Below are 22275 nucleotides of genomic sequence, written 5' to 3'. Positions count from 1 at the left end.
GGCTCAACCAATCCATGCCCACGATAACCTTGTTCCCACGTAGAGGGATGGTAACCAAATCAACCGGATACTGCTCACTGAATAACTGAAGGGTACAACCCCGATGAACCCTCGCAACCCGAACCGTCCTATCATCAACAATCTCAACATCAAGAGGACAATCCAGCTCCCCCGGAGCTCCAGCAAATCTTTTTCTAAGCACAAGCGATACAAAGGATCGGGTAGCCCCCGAATCGAACATCACTAAAGCAGAAATACCATTCACGAAGAACGATCCTAAAATAAAACATATAAACGTAAGCAAGTAATTTAATATAAATAAAGAGATAAGGAGAAGATACATACCCATCACCACATCAGGAGTTGCACGTGCCTCCTCTGTCGTCAACTGGAAAGTTATGCTCTTCGCCGCATGCGCATCTTCCTGGCCCTGGCGGCCGTCAGTAATCCAAAGAGTCGCAGGAGCGGGTGCTGACACCGGTCCTGAAGCTACTAAACTCGGACAATAGGCCTTCTTGTGACCCCTTTGATTGAAATGAAAGCAAATAATATATGATACCTGAGTGGTGGTAGCAGTACAATCCCTGCTATAATGACCCGTTCGTCCGCACTTGAAGCAGCCAGAACCACCACCACTCCTGCACGGTCCCTCGTGCGTCCTGCCTCACTTGCCACAACGGCTACGACCCTGATGGCCTCTCGATCTGGAATCTGATACCTTGGGCCTCTTTCCCGAACCCCCTGATGTCTGAACCTCATCTGACTTCCTCTTCCTTTCCATATCCAGGTCAATCTCCCTCTCCCTAGCACGAGATATCATATTCTCCAATGTCTTGCAGCTGGATCGGCTCACAAACTGTCGAATGTCGCTCCTCAACATCTCATGATATCGGACCTTCTTCGTCTCCTCGACCGCCACATACTGCGGAACCATAAGCTCCCTCTCCCTGAACATAGTGGTGATCTCAGCCACCATCTCAGTAGTTTGGCGGAGATCCTGGAACTCTCACGCCAGCTGCTGATCCTCAATAACCGATGCAAACTCAGCTCGAAACCTAGTCGAAAAATCATCCCAGGTCATCCCATTAACAACATCATCACTCACAGCACGACCAACCTCCTCCCACCAATCTCGTGTCCTGTCCTTCAAGGGACAGGAAGCTAATCTGACCTTGTCCCCCTCGGGACAACGACTGGTGTGGAAAGTGTTAGCAACATCTGCTAACCACCGCCTGCTCGTAATGGGGTCCTTCACCCCATGGTAATTCGGAGCTCCACATGCTCGGAACTCTCTGAATGTCAAAGAACGCGCTCCCGCCAATGCCATCATCTCAAAACGGAACGAGCTCAACCGCTCATCCAAAACCTCCAGAATACCCTCCTTGACTGAGCCGAAGATCACAAGAGTCTGATCAAGAATGCAACGAGTAATCTCAGACGAGAGGAACTCCCTAGTCTGCTTATCGAGCTTTCCGACTCCAGATCCTGAGCCCGAGCCCTCCCCAGCACCAGAACTGCCAGTAGGTATCCCTCACAATACCACCATACTGAAAATAGACCAATATAAACCATCAGAATACATATCGAAATATATACCGGGGAATCACAACCCTACAATCTCCCTGATTTTATCGCAACTCTCCTTGAATCGAGTACGGATCCTCTGCTTCCAGTAGTACGGGCCCATACTACCTTCCACATCTATCCATACTTTCCTCAGAAGTTCCTTGACTCAACCAAGTTACTTTATATCCAAATAACCTTCCCTCACATATAAGGCTCCCAGCACTAGATCTCATCCTAGGTTTCCTTGGGCAAACTCCATACCACTTTCTGGCATCAGCTGCAGAAAGAACTCCCGCTAACTTCCTCTAACTAGTTCACGAATACAATTACATATCACTAAAACCGGATAATTCTTCGAATGAGAGGTCTCACACTACAACGGTTGGACTCAAACAAGAGTTGTGCAATAGAGTTAAAACCTAACCTTCTAAAATTATTTAGTTCCCATAATATGTAACTTAGAATATTCGCTTACTAGTTAACTGAAGCTAGCTAGAACTCCTAAAAGCACAAAGCAAGCAGCATTCAAGCATCGGGTAACCAAAACCAAGCATAACCTAATCAGGCCATCCTATCACTGACTGATCAGTACTAGCAAGCAAATCTACAAGCTCATACAACAGGCATACAAAGGCATCTCTCCTATCATTCTATCATGCAAAACTTATTAGATCTTTAGCCCTAAGTAGCATGCGATTCATAAATTCACAGATCATGACATATCAGATAACATGTATGGGTATTTTGAGAAACTTACTCGAGCTCGGCTCATTGCATGCATCACACCCTTTCTTATTTCAGAAAACTCTTATCTAAAAAACATTATATTTCTTTTTAAAAACTTGACAAAATACTCGGTTTGAGTTTAAACACACCCGTGAGTGTGCCCGAATCCCTCAAACCAAGGTTCTGATACCAACTTGAAACGTCCCAAAAATATGATCCAAAAATTTCATTTTTGATTTAATAAAACAGTATTCCAAAACATATTCCATACAACTCAAAATAAAAAAGTGTATCAAATATCATGTCAAATCAGAGAAATATCTCTAAAGCAGAAACCATGTGGTGTGTGTGTGATGCAATCATCCCGAGCTCTTCCCTTTGGAACCGGAAGTACCTTAAACATAAAATGAAAACCGTAACCACAAAGCTTAGTGAGTTCCCCAAACTACCCCATACCATACATAATAAATCATACATTGGCCCCAGCCCTCCACCGTGCCCCGCATGGTATCGAGTCCCACTCGGCTTTGGGCCTCATATGACTTCGAGCCCGCCCGGTACACATATCTGTTATTCTTAGGCCCCGCCTGACATCGGGCCCCGCCAACTAATCACATACAATATATACATCACATAATCATGTAACACATACAATGATCATAAAACAATAGCATACAAAATCAATCATCGGGCCTCGCCCGACATACATAGCATCACATAATACATGCAAGGGTCACGTAGACTCTTAGCATCCTAGCATAATCAATAAGGGTTGACATTGGTGCCTTAGACCCATTAACCCAGTGAGGAAACTCACCTCGAATGTTGAATCTCATAGAAGATCCCTAGTCGCTGCCCTGACGACTCCCTGAGCTATCAGTACAAAATAACACCCAATTAACACTTGGGTTCCAATCTATATCCAATAATCCATACTTGGGGTAAAATGACCGTTTTTCCCCTGACCTAATTTGATCAAAGACTAAGGACCAAATCCACAATTTAAAAGGCCCAACACCAGATAATCCTCCAAGGCCCACTTATGGCCCAATTTTCCAAATTGGGCCCAAACCCCCTATATGGGCCTTACCCTAAAGCCCAATAATTTTCCTTAGTCCAAAAGCCTGATTTCAGATGGCACATTAAGTCCCAAAGCAACAAAGTCCAAAGAAGTGGTCTATCCTAGGCCCAAATTCCTCGATGATTACTCAAGCCCAAATATGGTCCAACATGATCCAAAATCTAAGGTCCGAACTCAAACAGCGGGTTCTCACGTCGTGGCCAGGCCCTGGTCACGTCGTGTGGGCCAACTCGACTCAGTCCCGACTCAGCAAGTCAACTCAATCCCTTGAGAATATTCCAGATTCCTTCACGTCGTTTGTAACGCCCGCAGAGTCGGGCTAGTCACTTTAGAGACAATAAGCGTCAAAAATGACTTTTTTATAGGAGATTATTTATAATGAATAATCTTAACCAAGTTATATTATATGTCACAAGGGTTCCGTACATATAAAGAACGCTGAAATCCGAGTTATAACGAAGAAGTTATGGCCCGTCGAAGTTTACGGCGAAACCGGCACGACACCGCGTAACGTAAAAAGTGAATTTTTGATAAACTAATTTTTAGCCTTATATATCTAAATGAAAGTTGTAATATACGTTAAACCAATAGTGTGCATAAAAAGAACGTCAAAATCTGACTTTGTATGACGAAGTTATGATTTTTCTAAGATTTGGCATAGCAGTGCACAACCCGAAATTCGAATTTTAGATCGGTCGATTTTTGGCCGACACAACCTAAACAAGAATCGAAGATCTCGTTAATAGTAGCGCAACGGTAAAAAGACAGACGAAAACGGACGTCGGATGAAGAAGTTATGAATTTTTAACGGACTTTTCCTGTCCCGGCCTGTTAAAAATATAACTTTAAAAATAAAGTCAAAATTAGCCGACGGAGTCTAAACGAAAGTTGTAGGGTACGGTCCCGCCTACGCGTGGATATAAATAATGTCAAAAACGGAGTTCGTATGAATGAGTTATAAGTTATAATAACATATTTACGTATTAAAATAAAGTATAAATCATATATACGTATACATATATATACAAATGTATATATCATTAGAAAGGTATCGACGATGCGGTCATTATAAGACTAGTGTTGAGTACTTTCGACATTAGTTTAGTACACATATCGTTAAATTTATTTAAAATAGTATTATGAAGGGGTGTTTAGTCGTTTATATAACTATAAGGTCATTAAGTAATTATGAAGGGTAGTTTTTGTAAATTCAATTACTATAAATAAGAGCCTTGGGCTCTCATATTTCTTGCACCATTCTCTTGATTCAAGAGTCTTTCTCTTCTTATCCCCCGAGCATTTTGGTCCCTCGTGATTCGACTTCTCTTTCTGTAGTTTTAGTATAGTAAGGTGAGCGTTGAAGCGCTGCACGAATCTTTCTTAGAAAGATTCAGCGAAGAAGTTCTGCCCCTGCAGAGCCCGACTCCTAGCTAAAACCCCCTTGTAAGTAAGTTATGCTTACCCTATTTTAATATAGCTTATATTTAAAATTAGTATTGTTATTTTGAACTTATAATAAATATTTGGGCTATTATTATGACTTATATAAGTGTCGTTATAATATCTTTTTAACTACTCGTGGTACGGGGAATCTGGTTTAAAGGGTCGCATAGGGTTGTTGGATTTCAGAAGTGATATATGCCAAAATGGTCCTGCCCTCCGGTGTTTTATGTCTGGCCCATGTTTGTACATAGTGGTTGGAAAATATTGTTTAAACGCTTATATAATAATAATAATAATAATAATAATAATAATAATAATAATAATAATAATAATAATAATAATAATAAGACTAATAATTAGTCACGGTAAATATTAGACTAAAATCTAGTGGTAATAATACTAGGTTTCGTCGAAGGAAATTATTTTTAAGAAGCGAAGCACTGTCTGAGTTCGGAATCACCACCTTAACAAGTGAGTGCATAGTTACTTTCATCTTACACATAGATATGAAGTATTTTATATAAATTACGTGTTATGTGTGCATATTATCTGTATACTTGTTATCTATGCTGGATGAACGATTTTATACATGTTTTAAATAATTTAAATTGTATATGTATTTTATATCTACGAATATGTTGGGTAAAACATGGGTAGATGAATGATGTGAGATGCAAGATGATATGAGTGAACATTGGCAGCTATAGACTTAGTGCCTAACAAATAGCATCGGCAGCTATGGACTTAGTGCCTATTGAATAAACGTTGGTAGCTATGGACTTAGTACCTGTTAGATAAACGTTGGTAGCTATGGACTTAGTACCTATTAGATAAACACTGGTAGCTATGGATTTAGTACCCGATGAATGAACTTTAGCAGCTATGGAATTAGTGCTTTACGAACGAGCATTGACATCTATGGACTTAGTGCCTTTCATATAAACCCTGGAAGCAATGGACTTCAGAATGAATGAATGCAGGATAAATGACTCTTAGGGTAGACCTTAAGAGTAAGGAAGATAATGGGGATGGGTAATTGAGTTGATTGTTTGATGTTTAAACATAATAATTAAATTATTGTGGGTTGAAAACCCTATGTACTCACCAGGTTTCCCAACCTGGCCCACTCAAGCTTATTGGTATCACAGGTGTCGATATGAAGTTACATTACACTGAGAGATTAAAGAGATGTAGATCACTTGTGTAAATGAATGTAAGTTCTGTTTATGCTTATGTTTCTGTATTGATGATGACATCCCAAATGTTTTAAAATGAATAAAATACATTTCTTCAGAAATGCTTTGATAACGTATTTATCATGTTTTTCTAGGAACAAATTCCGCAACATTTTTTATTAAAAGAGCTACTCTGATTTTTATAAAGCATAAACAAAATCGGTATTTTCTGGCCGTGAAAATGGAGATGTCACATCGTTACCCAGCCTTGAGTCGCGTCGTGACCTAGTCCGGACAAAACAGTCGGGGTGGCCAACCTCCTCACGACGTGAAGGTCCTAAACTCCACATCGTGAGATCTGAACAAATGAACTTAAGACACCAAGCTCTTAATACATTCAACCATGACTTGGGACTGTCCAGGGGGTCTTCCTTTACCCAAAAGATGATAAAAATCGAAGCTTTTCAGTCATGCATGTCCAATGCATGACTCAAATTCTTATTAGACCAAAAGTGGGAAAAATGAGATCTAGACTCAAACTTGGAGTCCGACTCTTATTGTTTATTTATTTATTATTTTAGTCTATTATCAAAATATCATCTTGAATTTAAATTATTGATATCTCATATAGAAATATGATTTAATTTGCAAGTAACATTATAAAATCTTAGCTACTTTTCCTGTTTTAATAATTATAAATCGCAAATATCACACATTAAAACATTAATTCTCAATAGACAAACTGTTTGATTTTTTAATTTTAATTTGACATAACATATATAAAATAACCACTAAAGAAGAAAAAAAATATACAAAGAAAAACAATGGACCAAAATTACAAATATAAATATAACTTTTTTATTTACTTGAATTAAAATAAAAGAAGGTACAAAAACCATAAATAACCAAAATTATATAAAAAAAGTAGAAAACCAAAAAAACTCAAACACCAAAATTGTAATATACTCTAATATGTTCATACATGTTATACTTTTTTGAAAAGGTCAAAACAAAGTTATTTCTTTTTCTATTTTTCATTACTTGAATTAAAAAATAATACGAAAAAAATTAAAAAAAATAATACGAAAAAAATTTTAAAAAAAAAATTAAAAAACCAATAAAAGATCAAAAGTGTAAAATGTATGAATATATTAGAGTATATTACAATTTTGGTGTTTGAGTTTTTGTTTTTTGTTTTTCTATTTTTCATTACTTGAATCAAAATAAATAAAAACAATAGAAGAATAATAAATAGAAAAACAGAAAAACAAATAACGTTTTTTATTTTTTCGATTTTTCTATTTTTCGTATTTATTTCGATTCAAATAATGAAAAATAGAAAAATAAATAATTTTTTTTTGACCTTTTCCAAAAAGTGTAAAATGTATGAATATACTAGAGTATATTATAATTTTGGTGTTTGAGATTTTTTGGTTTTCTATTTTTGTTTTTGTTTTTATAATTTTGGTTATTTATGGTTTTTGTAACTTTTTATTTTTATTTTTATTCAATGTGTGATATTTGCAATTTATAATTATTAAAATAGGATAACTAGCAAATACTTTTAAAATGTAACTTGGAAATTAAATCCTATTTCTATATAAGATATCAATTGTTTAAATTCACGATAATATTTTTCAGTTTGATAACAGACTGAAATAAAGGATAAAAAAATAATAAGAGTCGGACTCTACAAAAAAAGTTGTTAGAATATTTTAAATTGAAGTTTCTTTTTCTTTTACTTTAATCAAAATAAATAAAAATATTAGGAAAACTATACATAACTAAAAAAATTATATATATATATATATATATATATATATATATATATATATATATATATATATAATTCAAATTTACAAAATTACACAAATGGTCCTTGAGGTTTGTACTATATTGCAAATTTGGTACAAGAGTAAATAATATTTTTCATTAAAAATCTAACAGCTGAAAAGTTAGATTTAACAGCAGAAAGACCTTTCATGTAATTTTGCAAAGCACAGGGACCAATGGACCAATGGCGTAAATGAGGTAATTTGCAAACCACAATAATCAATTATGAAATTTTGTCAAAATATAATATTTGAAGATCGTCTCTCACCACAAAAGCACATAAACTACGTTTTCCAATGTAAAACATTTCTTAAATTTTCCCGTAATGTGGTCAAAATAAAAGATCGACTCGCTAATTTTTAACAATATAGAAAAATTGGATAAACATAACTAATAAAAATGTTTAACCTGTATTTTGCATGATTTAGTTATAGTTTAAGTTGTATAATATTATAGACAAGTTGGAGTGTTAGAAATTAGAGGTGATGATTTCAATCAATTTTCTAATAAATGAGTGGACTTGGTGTATAAATTTTATAATTAGATTACAATATTGCTTATAAGTTGCAACAACTTAACCTAGTTAACATTTTATTTTATTTTTTATTTTTTATTTTTTTGAACGGTAATCTACATTCTAATAAATATCATTTATAATTTCTAATAAGACTTGAATCTATAATCTCTTATTTGAGAATGTCACTCTTATAACAAAAATATTTTTTGTCTAAGTTATATAAAAATTTATGAGATCTATCAAGATTCTAAAGAACATGAGACATGACAAAAATAATTTTAAGTAACTTATACAAAAGTTTATGAGATCTATCAAGACTCTAAAGAATATGAAACATGAGGTAGTGACAATTTTAAGCATCAAACATTAGAAATCATGGCTATAATATTTTTAAATGGCGACTCAAACTGACAATTTTATGTTTAATTATAATCATATATATATATATATATATATATATATATATATATATATATATATATAAGAGAGATAAGATCGGGTGACAACTCATTTTAAAGTGAAGACTCGTGAGGACACTTTAAAAAATAATTTTAAAAAAAATCTAAAAAAATACAAGTCATAAAATCGAGCATAGATCTATATGCGGGAGAAAAAAAATTGGAAAAAAATGGATCATTAAAATTGAATCATTAATCATAATGATGCAAAATTAAAAATTAAAATTGAATCATGGATCAATTTTAATGATGCAAAATGTTTTCCATTTTTTTTCTCCCGGACATAGATCTTTGCTCGATTTTATGATTTGTATTTTTTTAGATTTTTTTTTTCAATTTTTTTAAATGTCCTCACGAGTGCTCACTTTAAAATGAGTAATCACATAAATCGGACCATATATATATATATATATATATATATATATATATATATATATATATATATATATATATTGCGAAGGTTATATGGAAAACAAAAAAAAACCCCTAAAAATCATAAGAAAATACTTAAAGATCACATATCTTTTTTTTTTTTTAAATTTTATATATATAAAAATCGCAGCTTCTTTTAAAAATTCGTTGAAAAAAACAATAAAAAACGATTTTTTTTTTTTTGGTTTTTTTTTGAAACAATATTTCAACGAAATTATATAAAAAGTTGCGAATTTTAAAAATATAAAGTCAAAAAAAAAGATTTGTGATCTCTAAGTATTTTTTTATGCATTTTTATGAGTTTTAGGGTTTTTTGCTTTCCATAGAACCTAAATATATATATATATATATATATATATATATATATATATATAGAGAGAGAGAGAGAGAGAGAGAGAGAGAGAAAGAGAGAGAACTTATAGTTTCCCGAGAACCTAATAACTAATAAGTGGATCTTTAGATCAAAACTTTTAACGGTTTAGATCAAAGGTGGCATAACTGTAAATATCAATAACTTTAAATGTATTTTAGACTTTTTAAAAATAATTGCAAGGGCATATTTGGTATTAACAAAATCATTTAAAAAATAATCGTTTATCTCTGTATCTCTCTCACACACAGTACGATTCGATTTGTATCTCCGACGATTGATTCGTGTCTTGATTGATCAAAGTTGAAATTGACATTCAATACACATGTTTTTTCAGACGATCGATCTCCAACTCATTTTTAACAATCGATTCACATTCATTTCTTATGTCCAACGATCGAGTTATATATCGATTGATCAAAAGTTGAAATTAACGATCAATTCACATTCTCGATTGATCAAAAGTGCAGATTGACGATCGATTCCCAGGATTAGAAGAGATGTTTAGTTAGTAAGGAGAAGTAGAAGTGAATATCTTATAAGTCTATTTGTTTATTTTATAAAACCAATTTAACTTAAAAGACTAAAACTTCTAACTCCAAAACGAGGGTGCTATACCATCCACCCTTACTGAACTTTCGTCTTTTGTGCTACATCAAACATTTTAATTCATTCAATACAATCAAAATTTTTTAATTAAGTTTAATCTTTCCGTCACCTTGGCGCTTGAAGCCGTTCCCAAATCCACCCGGTAGTCAATTTTTCGAAGCCTTTTTTTTTTCCAATTACAAGCTCTTTGAATAGTTTGATATTCCACGTCATACTTTCAATTTACTCTTAAGAAATTATAATCGTGTCTTAAAGTTAAAGTGGGTCCTATTATCTTCAACATCTTCCATACCACCTCTCCATGAACTTATAACAATGTCCCCAAACCTTATTAATGAAAACCATGAGCGAAAAATCTTAAAAAGACAAAATTGTAAAAATGGTCCCTGTGGTATGTATTTTTTTTGAATTTTGGTCTAAAACCCGATTTTTTTGGATTGACGGTCCTTTTGAGCTACTTTGTTTGTAGTTTTGGCCCTCATAAAATTTAAAAGACAAAAATACCCTTCTGATATATTTTCTATGTTTTTTTCTATTTAATATAAAGTTTTATTAAAAACAAATTATGGGACCCACCTCTCTCTCTCTCTCTCTCTTCAAAAATCCATAAAACCTCCCTTACCCTCCTCCCATTTTCTCCACCTTTAACCATCATTACTCCACCATAACATCACCATTGCCACCACCTCCTTCCCTACCGGAAACCACCATCCCCACCTCACTGTTTCTGCCGAAGCTCTTTCCTCCACCACCTGCAGCCTCTTCCTGCACTACCAAGAAACACCACCACTAAGGTTGGTGTTGTTGTGTAACCACCGAGAACCACCGTGGTTCTCCTTTTTATGCCATTGATCGGAGAAGGCTTCCAGGCACCACCCATCACCACCCCCCCTCGTCACTTTACCTCGTTTCTCACTTCACTGGGGAAGAGGACCACCACAGCCGACGATGGTAGTCCTTCCTCCTCCATCCTGTCGTAACCCACCAACACCAAACGCCATCGTCGCTGCTGCTTCATCTTAGTCCTTCGCCAAGCATCCGCCAATAGAAATGAAGCAGCAAGGCCGCCCACAGCCACCAACAGTAGCCACCCATCGTCGTCGCCGCCCTTCCACGGTCGCTGCAGTCCGCCACCTGCGACCCACCATTCCTCCGAGTTTCAATTTGGGGTTAAGAATGTGATTCAAAGAGGTGGAAAGATTGATGGTGACATCGGTGTTTCTTGGTGGCCGGAAAACAGCTCCACCTCCGGTGGGGTGTTCTTGATTGTAAATGAAGAAGAAGGTGGGGGGGAGTTGGTCTGGTGTGTGTGTGTGAGAGAGAGTGAGAGAGAAAGAGAGGTGGGCCCGGTTTTATATTTAATAATAATAATAATTTTAAAAAGTGAAAGAAAAATGAAAACTAAATTCATTAAGGGTATAATAGTCTTTTTAGTTTAGACTGGGACCAAAACTGTATGTAAACTAGCTCAAAAGGACCACCAATCCAAAAAAAGTCAGAGTTTGGACCAAAACCCCAAAAAAAATACATACCACAGAGATCATTTTTGCAATTTTGTCTCTTAAAAAGGATTCTACATAGTGATTGAGGTGTGAAATTACACAGAAGAAGTCTATGGTTCAAACCTTAACAAGCCCAAAAGATTGGTATGTTCTCCGATAAACCTTAACAAGCCCAAAAGATTGATAGTGTTCTACGATTGACCTCCTACATGACCTTCGAGTGGATTAATATAGGCAACTTAGACAATGTAGATTGTCATTTTTGAAAGGAACTGGACCACAGTCGGCCACCAAATCTTTAAGCTAATATGGATTATAGACCGATCATTTATGATCGAGAATTAAAACCATATAAATAGGAGACAAATCAATTAGACCTTCTAAAAGCAAGAAGTTGTCAATCTTCCACATATTGATGCCCCGTTTAATATACCACATGTAAGAACATCGACCAAACCCGCTTCTTCAATAAAGGATTTAAAATGAGTTGCATTAGTGTGACAATATCCAAACCATACATCTTCATATCATCTCCAACAACATTGAGGTCTCCAAAGAAGATCCAAAAAAACTTCTTGAGCATATTCTATGGTTTTTAATTTTTAATTGAAGATTAAAACAGGAATTTATTAATTAAAAGAAAGAAAAATAAAAAAAACAAAAAATACAACACAAGATATATAGTATATACATTATTTTCCTTGTAAACTGAAATAACCAAAATCTGTTTTATCCATTTTCAACATAGAAATAGACAAACCAAAAGCTAAAAAGCCACCTAAAATACAATTACTGCTCCAAATTACCTGGGGTTAGTGATAAAATTACCAAATCACCCCTCTAAAATCCCTAGGTGTTCACCAATAATCCCCATCCGGGTCTTCGGGTTCGGGTTTTAAATTCAAATCGGGTTTTTCCTGAAACCAACAAGCCTTCAATTCACTAGTGGATGCATGATGATGCTCAAGCGTACCACTCGTATGCAACGACGTACAACTCGTTTCTGCATCCACTCTCGCTCCAACCTCAATCGCTTTTTTCCGAATAGAGGCGGCGGACAACTCGTCGGGACCACCGTCGGAAGCCAACAATTCCGGGAAATTGAGCCGCGCGGAGGGGCCACGGAGGTAGTACACGGCGGTATCGTAAGCTCTCGCCGCCGCAACCGGCGTCGAGTACGACCCGAGCCAAATCCTCGACCGTTTATTCGGCTCCCTAATCTCAGCCACCCACTTCCCCCACTTCCTCATCCGTATCCCTTTGTAAGGCCTCTGATCGGTTTTTCTTTTCCCCGTTTTCGATGAATAATTACATGAACTACCACCGTTTAATTCACCACCACCACCGCCGCCGCCGCCGACTCCGACTCCGACTCCGGCTCTTCTCTCTTCCATCGATCTAGAATCTATTGTCAATTGGCGAACAGAATAGAGAAAAAGAACTAAAAACAGAGGTGGGATGTCATCTGGAGTTGATTTCTATAGAATCGAAATCGGCAAAACCTGCGCACAAAAAGATAATCGACAGGCACCGACACCTTTATTTTTCCTCAAATTCTGTTTCTCTCTCTTTATATATAAGCGTGGTGTCTGTGTGTATATAAATATAGAGAGATAGACATGGAAAACTGAAAAGGGTTTAATTGGCAGCCATTAATCAGAGGTCGAGGTAGAGGAGATGCTTTTATGGAGTTGGTGATTATCGTTTTCTTTGTGGTTTAATTCGAGTTTTAGATCGATTGAGTCGTAGAATGGGAAAATATATATTATTTTATTATTATAAATTAATATATTTTATAACATTTTAGTATTAGTGTACTAAATTAAGATTTTTAATACAGCTTTGATGTTGTTATATCCTAATGATTTAAGAAAAGAATAAAAGAAATGTTTGAGAGTATACTTGTTGTGAATGAATAAAAAAATATTAATATGACAGAAAATAATTAGAGTGAGATAACATATTCTAATAAAATGTAATATATGTGATAGTTTCTTTTCATGCATTTTTGTTGTTTGAAATTATAATAATTATATAAACATTTTCGAAATATATATCCAATCATTCTTCAATGATTAGCTTTCTTTAAACATTCTTTATATATTTTATTATCGGTTAACATTTTGTTCGGTGAAACTGACCTGCCACCTATTTGACATGCTGAGGTTACAACCCTACACAATACCTCTTTCCGAGCCTTTGAAGTTCCTTCCCTCTCCCGCGATACTACTTTCTTTCTCTTCTCCATCTCTTCTTCCTTACTCAGTTGCTCCCCTAACTCAACAAAACATTGTTGTAGCTGAGGTGGATGTCAACATCTCCGACACCATTCCCTTTAACCTAATATATTTTTCGACAAACTAGCTTATAAACTAACTTTTATTTTATAATTTAACTTATCACAATTAACATATAAGTTATTTTTATGATTTTAACAAACGTGACAATAATATATAGCTTATTTTGTCATACCTAAATATAATTGTTTATTTGTTTTAATCTAAAAATAATCATAGTATCATACGTTTAGAATAAGTTATTGGACTTGATGAAGGTAAAAACAATATATATTGACGATGGCAATGGTTAAAAAATATATAAAAACAAGAGTGCATGGCATGTGTCAATCCATGGATGTCAGCCCTAGGGATTAAGCTGTATTGTATAAGTGGAAATTAGAGCAAACTATTAAAATATTATTCATAGAAAAACATTACAAAATGATTATAAGTTTAGAGGACAAATTTGTAATTTACTCATCAATTCCAAATTAACTAGTACTCTTAATATAACCAAAATAGAACCTAGGACTTTAGAAACATGAACGTTTTTGTCTAGTATTTGACAGTTACATTCATTTTTTTGTAAATTAAAATCGATATGATTATAATACATCGTAAAGTTTTGAAATAATATTGTTGTACTTCACAATAATATAATATATATAGTGCATATACTGAAAAAATTTAACGTATACAATGTTAATTATTGAAACATAATGGGCTTTTACATATACGATGATATCGAAGATTGTTGTTAACTAGAATAATTAAACGTATCAATTTAACGTATCAATATTATATAGCAATTAATAAAAAAGAAGAATTCTACTTACTCTTTGATAAAACAGGGAGGGAGAGCCTAGGGGAATTCAATATTGAAGAAAAGGCAGTTGTCACTTATTGAGTGGCATTGACGGAGAAAACTTTCCCCGATTTTTGTATATATTCATTCCCTCGAGATAATGATAAATAACTATGACAAAAATTGAACTCCCAAATCTTATAAGATTTGACAATCTATATTATATAATTTTATGATTAAAAAATTTATAGCATTTTACTTTGATATTTTTTTAAAATAAATTACAGTTTTGGTCCTGATATATATATATATATATATATATATATATATATATATATATATATATATATATATATATATATATATATATATATATATATATATTTACTAGCCGTCTACCCGCGCCAAGCGACGGGTGCGGTTTTTTTTCAGAAATTACTTCGTATATAGGATTATTTTTTTGCTTAAATAGTTTAATGCACATAAACAATTATCAATAAGAGTCATGCTCGTAGAAACAGAATAAAAAATAATCAAAAATGAAAAGTTGAGATTCTTTAAAAATGAATACGAACACATGATTGGCTGATCATTATTGATTGCGCAACACTTCTTTATACACGACATTTGACGTATAGACTTCACTGCCGTTGAATTGTTCATCGGGCTTCACCAATACTTTTGTAGTGGCACGTGATATCCCTCTGGATAATGCCACATAAAGTTGGTCATGCGAGAAAACCGATTCTGGAAGATAAATTCCTACATTTGGAATTGTTTGTCCCTGAGCTTTATTTATTGTCATTGCAAAACATAATTGAATTGGAAATTGCTTTCTCTTAAGCTTGAACGGGAACAGGTCATCTTCAGACGGACTTAGAGGAATCCTTGGCAAAAATACCCTCTTTCCAGCATGTTGACCAACAGCTATTTCGGCATCTATGACATTGTGCCGAAAACTTTTACATATCAATCGAGTGTCGTTACATAATCCATTTGACGGGTCGAGATTCCGTAACAGTATTATCGGGCATCCAACTTTCAATCTTAAGTAATGAGGGGGCAAACCACTAACACTGAGCGTGTTCAAGAATTCCACGGGATAGAAGTTATTTATATCGTCCACAGCTTCATCAAAACTATAGTAAATTCTCTCTTCTCCATGGAATCGGCCGATCAAATAATCATTAATCTCATCGACACTATCATTTCTTGTGGATAGTATTGCACGCGAAATAATATAATCCGGTTCAGATCTATTAATTTCAAAAGATGGAAAGATTGCATCAATCAAAGCATGCAATGACTTTTCCTTTTTAGTGTAGGGAATTATCATATCATCAGGGATGCGAATAAAGTTTCCATGCACCGTTTCTTCAACTCCATCACCGACACGTAATAGAAAGTCTGAGAACCATGGATCAGATAGTGCTCTCATATTTATAGTTAACCGCAACTTGATAATCGAAGACCAAAGAGGCGACATTCGTATGCTAGAATTCACAGTCTGTGCTCGTGTTCCACGTCTAACCACCGGCAACACTTGTCTGAAATCACCTCCCAAAACCATTATCTTTCCACCAAACGGGAGCATCACCCCAGTGATATCTTTCATTGTACGATCAACTGCCTCCAATGCATGTCTTTTAGCCATAGACGCTTCGTCCCAAATGATTACTTTTGCAGTCCTAAGTAGTTGAGCGGTACCACTTTGTCTTGAAATCTTGCAGACCGAGTTATTTTCAAGATTGATTGGAATTTTAAAGCGCGAGTGAGCTGTTCTCCCCCCTGGCATATTATTAGCCGCAACACCCGAAGAAGCGGTCGCGAGTGCAATATGACCACATGAACGAATATTAGCAAGTAAAGCTTTGTACAAAAACGTTTTTCCAGTTCCACCGGGACCGTCTATGAAGAAAACTCCTGGAATATCATTATGGACATGCCGCATTACCTCATCATACGCACATTTCTGTTCAGGATTGAGAAAATCTCGGGCTTGTAAATGTTCAGGTTCTAAAACTATAGAGCATTCTTCTTGTACCTCACGAAAAACTCCAAATTCTAAATCGACATTTTGATTTATCTTTGGAAGATCAAAATCATCAATATCGTCACCCATAGATTGTAGGAATATCATGATGTCAGTGAGGACCATATTCTGGACTCTTTCAACACTTCCATATTGTCGCCTATAATCTTCTGAAAGAGCATTGTAGTGGTCATCCCATAACCTACGAACATCCCCTGGCGCACAAAAACTCAATATCGTTGCAAACAACCTTCTAAGAACATTGGGAAATTGAAAGAAAGAAGCCTCTGTAAGACATTGTGATAAACCATCATCAGACTCTATCAACCATCTTTCAAGAGCTGCTTTTCGAAATGTTGGGTGTTTTACGTTGTTCACCGTATAGAGATCTTCAAAACACGTAGGACCACTAATATGCAATAAAAGTAGGCGAATGTAGTATCGCTCCCCTTCAGCAGGATTAGCAGAAACCAAACGACCTCGCATTAATCCTAGTTTTCGATGATTCCAACGACGTGAATTCGGATCCCACGTAAACTTTTTAGGAAAATCTCTGTATTTATATTCTCTTGCACGGATATCTTCTTTATTTTTTAGAAAAAACGCAGTCAACATTGATCTCTTATCTTTCTCATTCTCAACAACGCTAGTCAGTGTATCATCCTCACTGAACCTAACCATCTGTTGGTTTGGGAGATGTACATGCAAATCCATCACATAAGGATGTATCTGAGAAAGTGTGAAGCTAAAAATCCTCCATATTGCCTCGGGAGGCGAGACATATCGTGCATCCTGAAACCGTTTTATCTCATCGATAACAATACGTTCTCCATCCGGATCAATATTGATAACTTGTTTATCATGACCTTTGTAAATATACTTAAACACATATTTCACAGAGGTAATACTCGAGCAGACCTCAACATTCATATGACAGTTAAACATCATCAACAACTTTGGGTTATACGGGACCACCCATCTGTTATCCATCTTATTTCCTCGTATGTCCACCTCTATACCATTATCTCTCCTTCGATACACGGGATAAGAGTCCTTTCCTTGTACGGTGGTTTCATTGAATTGTCGAGGGTATCTAAAACGACATTTCTTTTGCTCATTATTCATACAAGGACAGTCAGAGTTTAAGCCACCACAAGGACCATGTATCATGTGTGAGACGACCAATTGGTGCATTTTAGGATGCCTTATCGGGTCTGGAATTTCAGCACATACTATTTTGTCGTACTCATCTGCATTAGTAAGCTTATATGGAGGCATCATTATCAAGAGGAAATGTGCATGTGGCAAACCCCGCTTTTGAAACTCAATGACATAAACATACGCACCCACCACGCCGAGGACGTGTTTCGTGAAGAGTTGTTTCTTAAGATCCTCTAACTTAGCACGAAAAACTCTTGACACAAGGTCCGGTCGATCTTGAGCTGTCTGCCAAGGGAGTAACTCATCTTTTATTTCTGGCCAGTTTGGATTGCATGTCATTGTAAGAAATATGTCAGGCTTCCCGTCATCTTGAACTAAAGTCATGGCATCAAGAAATCGTCGCCGCATGTCACGTGGGCCTCCGATGAAACTTGCAGGCAACACAACACGTTGCCCTATCATATTCGATCGAACCTCACCGGCATTAACACAGTCCACAACACCTTGGTATAAATCTGCTCTTATTTGTGACTGGTTTTTTCTACAAAACTCCAAACGTGAAGTCTCAAGCTTGATGTAGATATCTACTACAAACTGTTGTAGTAATCTCCCTCCCAACAAAATTACATTATAATTTGACCGGATTTGAAACTTATAGCAATAGTACTCTCGCATACTTACAGTATTCCGCCCTCCTTTTGTATTAGAGTCTACACAATGTTGATGTCGTGAAAAAAAAAATTAATGATTTATACAAACATGTAATCTTTGTAAATTTAACTAAAATTTAAAAAGTTAGGATATGTGTACCTCCTAAATCATCATGGATGTCATCGTCGTCGTTAATAATATTATTGATGGGAAATCCATGTCTTGGGATATTAGAATGCCATCCAGACTCACCATTAGGAAAAAATAAAGGATAACACAATGGATCATAACATCCCCAGTAAGATTGAATTGTTCGTGGTTTGTCGGATCTGCCATACACGATAATACTTCGTCTATATGCGGCTATGTTGTCGTTACCTTCAATCCAAATACCAGCGACCTAGAATTTTTATTATGGAAACGATATGATTAAATATAGTGTGTAATATATACATTTGTATGTCATACATGATATATTTATTTTATAATTAATAGACAATAATTATTATGGTACCTCAGATGTGGTCGGTGTATTGTATACCCTATGGTCAAGTTCTACTGATGCATTCAAAGTGACTCTGTAATTGTCAAGCGGACCTAGATCAGAAAGTCTTCGAAATATTTGCACGTATGGGTTTGTGGCAAGAACACGGATCAACTTTTGAGCAATTTGTTTATCAATATTCTTCCATTTAAGTCTATGTGACATCCCATAATCAGCATCATAAAAATACAACTGTAAGTACCGAGGTTTTCCATCCCTTGGGATTAACTGATCGATTCTATGATATATTCCTCCATTCACACAAAAAGTGTATACTCCAGATGTCATATTTGTCATTGTTTTATCCACATTCACGCCTATTGATGCAAATGAAAAGTTGCTGTTGTATGCTCGTATCATGTGTCTAAAGGTCTTGCCTAATTCGTTTCGAGATGTGAAGAGTTCGAGTAATTCTTCTGGGATAGAGGAATGTGCCAACTTTGTTTTACCACCCATGCAACAAAAGGTAGGGAATTCAAATTGGAATCGTTTTGCTCCACAATGAACACATGCTTTTTGCCCCTTCAACACACGATGTTCTTTAGGGATACCATTATAAACAAAGTCATATGGATCCTCCTGTAGAATTTCTTTAGGCGTTGTCGCTAAGTTTCGCTCCTTTCGTCGTTGATAGGCCTTTTTGTTCTGAATCGACCTCCTTTGAGCAGCATCCAATACACTTGTAGGAGTTTTATTTGTAATATCCGTTAGGGTCCCCTCGGCTGTACACAAATTTGTCACATGTGTCACGTTTTGTCTACTTACCTCTCCATCGGCTATTCGTCTAATCTTGTTATTCTCCTTTCGTCGTTCATAAGACGTCTTGTTATATGCTTTTCTTTTTTCTGCATTATTTTGTTTCTGATGAATTATTCGTAAAATTAAAGTAATAATCATGTTGCACATATCACACGTACCTTTATGTGCATTTACGTCTAGTCGAATGACATCATTAGGCCTATTTTCCTTGTCTACAATCACCATGCCAACTGTAAAAACGTAAAAATAATAATATATAAATTGATTTTTTTCATAACACAACTTAATGAAAAACGATTGTTATATACAATACTTATAACCGTATTACTCGAACATTGATTGAGTTGAACTAAATTTTTATTTATGAAATTGATATTTGCATTAAATTATATAGTTTTTTTTCAATACTTTAAGTAATGTTTTATCGGTTTTTGTTTTTCATGTTATCTTTTCGAGGCTTGTTTGCCTTATGCAATATGTATTTGTTTCAAGTTTCATTAATTTTTTTTCGGTATATATTTCTTTAAGGGTTTCAATAGTTTTCTTTCTTAAATAATTGGATAAATGCATATTGATTAGTTAATATTTAAATAATATTTGTATTTTTTTCTTTGGTAAAATATTTGTTTTAATTAATATACCACAACGTAAATATCCTATAAATAGAAAGAACAAAATAAAATAATATAAAAAAATAGTCAAACAAAGAAACTAAATTTATAAACTAAAAATTATTAATTCAATAAACGAAGTAAAAACCCATTTCAAAAAATCTGCAAGGAAATAAATATCAAAAACTACGAAAACAAATAACCACCTAAAAATCCAATTAACTACCACATAATCCGCAAACAAACAACTATAGTAAAATTAGATATTTTCCCTATATCTAATTCTTATCCTCTCCGCTTCCGGTGTTCTTGGTTCCAACGTGACATCAGTTAATGAAGTAGAAACCAATAAATTATCTGTAAGGACATGTAATATACAATAAACATGGTATATAAAAGTAATTAATATGTAAAGAATGAAACTATACATAATGTTTCCCGTAGTTAACTTACACAAATTTAGGTTGACCAACTTCACCCTAGAGATATAAATTATGGATTGATTAAATATCGCAAGATACAATGGTATCATAAGGCTCATTGGTACGTGATTGAACATCAACTTTATAATATGTCCCCTATTCATTTAAACAAAAAGTTGTTAAAACACATAATAACAATGAAAGTTGATTAGTAAATTTATAAAATAAAGTATTATGTTATTATATACTTACATCTCATTTTGGAGAAATAGTTCAAATGCATAGAATGGCCTCATTCGTCTTCCCCAAACGATTTTTCCAATAACATCTAAACCACACGAAAATTAGTATAATTTTATTTGTTGTATGCAATTTATAATATATATATATATATATATATATATATATATATATATAAAATTAAATATATATAAATGTACCGATCATCATTCTTTGATGGCTAAAATTTCTTGTGAGGCTTGTAATAGAAGAACACAACGGATATTGTGGAAATGAATTGTCGATATCATTTGACAAGCGAGTAAATATTGTATTACTTTTTATCACTATTGCCCAATCACCAAAGAAAATTCTGTAACTTTGATACGTGGGGTGATCTTCGTAAAAATGATCAACTTGGAAATGATTTAAGGACAACACTCTTCCAACCAAATTCATGTTCAAAACTATTTGCCTCAAACATTGTGGGACAATGGCGATCATTTTGTCTCTCTGGATATGTAATATAATAACAATTATGTAAATTATAAACAAAACATTAGATAAAAGATGACATATTCATTTTATTGTATTCATACTTACGTTTCGATCAATCATCCAAATCAAGACTCTGTTATTTTCAATGTCGTCCCACACATATAAAACTCGAATAGATAATATGTTCCACCATATGTAAACATTTCGCATAGCAGAAAAATCTCGAACGGTAGTATGACCATCCATTACTGAAATATTAAAATTTTTGTTATATTTCATATATCAATTTCCTATATTTTGTTTAACATAATAAAACACCCATAAAACTTAATGAATCATGATGTAAAGAAAAATTAAAAAATTTTATATGTTTACATTTTTTATATTGTATATATTTGAAACAAATAGTCTTAAAAGAATGAATCATAAAACAAAATTGTTACAATAAAATAAATAGTAAAAAAATTGAGATTAATGAAAAAAAATGGAGGTAATTTTGGAGTATTTAGAAAGCAAATACCTTTTATAATTTAAACAATTTCCAGCTTAAATACTAACATATTTTAATTTTTTAATTGATTT

General features: G+C 34.4%; 1 protein-coding gene and 1 pseudogene across 1 annotated transcript; both read right to left on the bottom strand.

The window, feature by feature from the left end:
* Positions 1-12361: 12361 nt before the first annotated feature.
* LOC145166949 (ethylene-responsive transcription factor ERF008 pseudogene) lies at positions 12362-13437 on the bottom strand (annotated as a pseudogene).
* A 1951-nt stretch (positions 13438-15388) lies between these two features.
* LOC145164375 (uncharacterized) lies at positions 15389-21939 on the bottom strand. Its single transcript, XM_079083098.1, has 11 exons — positions 21799-21939; positions 21417-21708; positions 21229-21304; positions 21008-21132; positions 20875-20911; positions 20703-20716; positions 20585-20599; positions 20102-20173; positions 19155-20029; positions 18800-19040; positions 15389-18699 (listed from the first exon to the last, which is right to left on the bottom strand). Exons 1-11 carry the CDS (start codon positions 21937-21939, stop codon positions 15389-15391), a joined length of 5199 nt encoding a protein of 1732 aa, XP_078939224.1.
* Between the last annotated feature and the right edge of the window lie 336 nt (positions 21940-22275).

Source organism: Lactuca virosa, chromosome 3, assembly GCF_052849685.1.
Source record: "Lactuca virosa cultivar CGN04683 chromosome 3, Lactuca_virosa_CGN04683_v6, whole genome shotgun sequence".
In the NCBI taxonomy this organism is placed as follows: Eukaryota; Viridiplantae; Streptophyta; class Magnoliopsida; order Asterales; family Asteraceae; genus Lactuca; species Lactuca virosa.
This window is presented reverse-complemented; position numbering and strand designations above follow the sequence as displayed.

Excerpts from the sequence above, each read along its gene's own strand:
- LOC145164375 (XM_079083098.1), bottom strand. The coding sequence starts at position 21,939 with ATGGATGGTCATACTACCGTTCGAGATTTTTCTGCTATGCGAAATGTT. Across the intron at positions 20,912-21,007 it reads GTTGGTCAACCTAAATTTGT|ATAATTTATTGGTTTCTACT; the intron begins GTAAGTTAACTA and ends ATGTCCTTACAG. Across the intron at positions 20,030-20,101 it reads AGACGTAAATGCACATAAAG|AAAAAAGAAAAGCATATAAC; the intron begins GTACGTGTGATA and ends AAAATAATGCAG.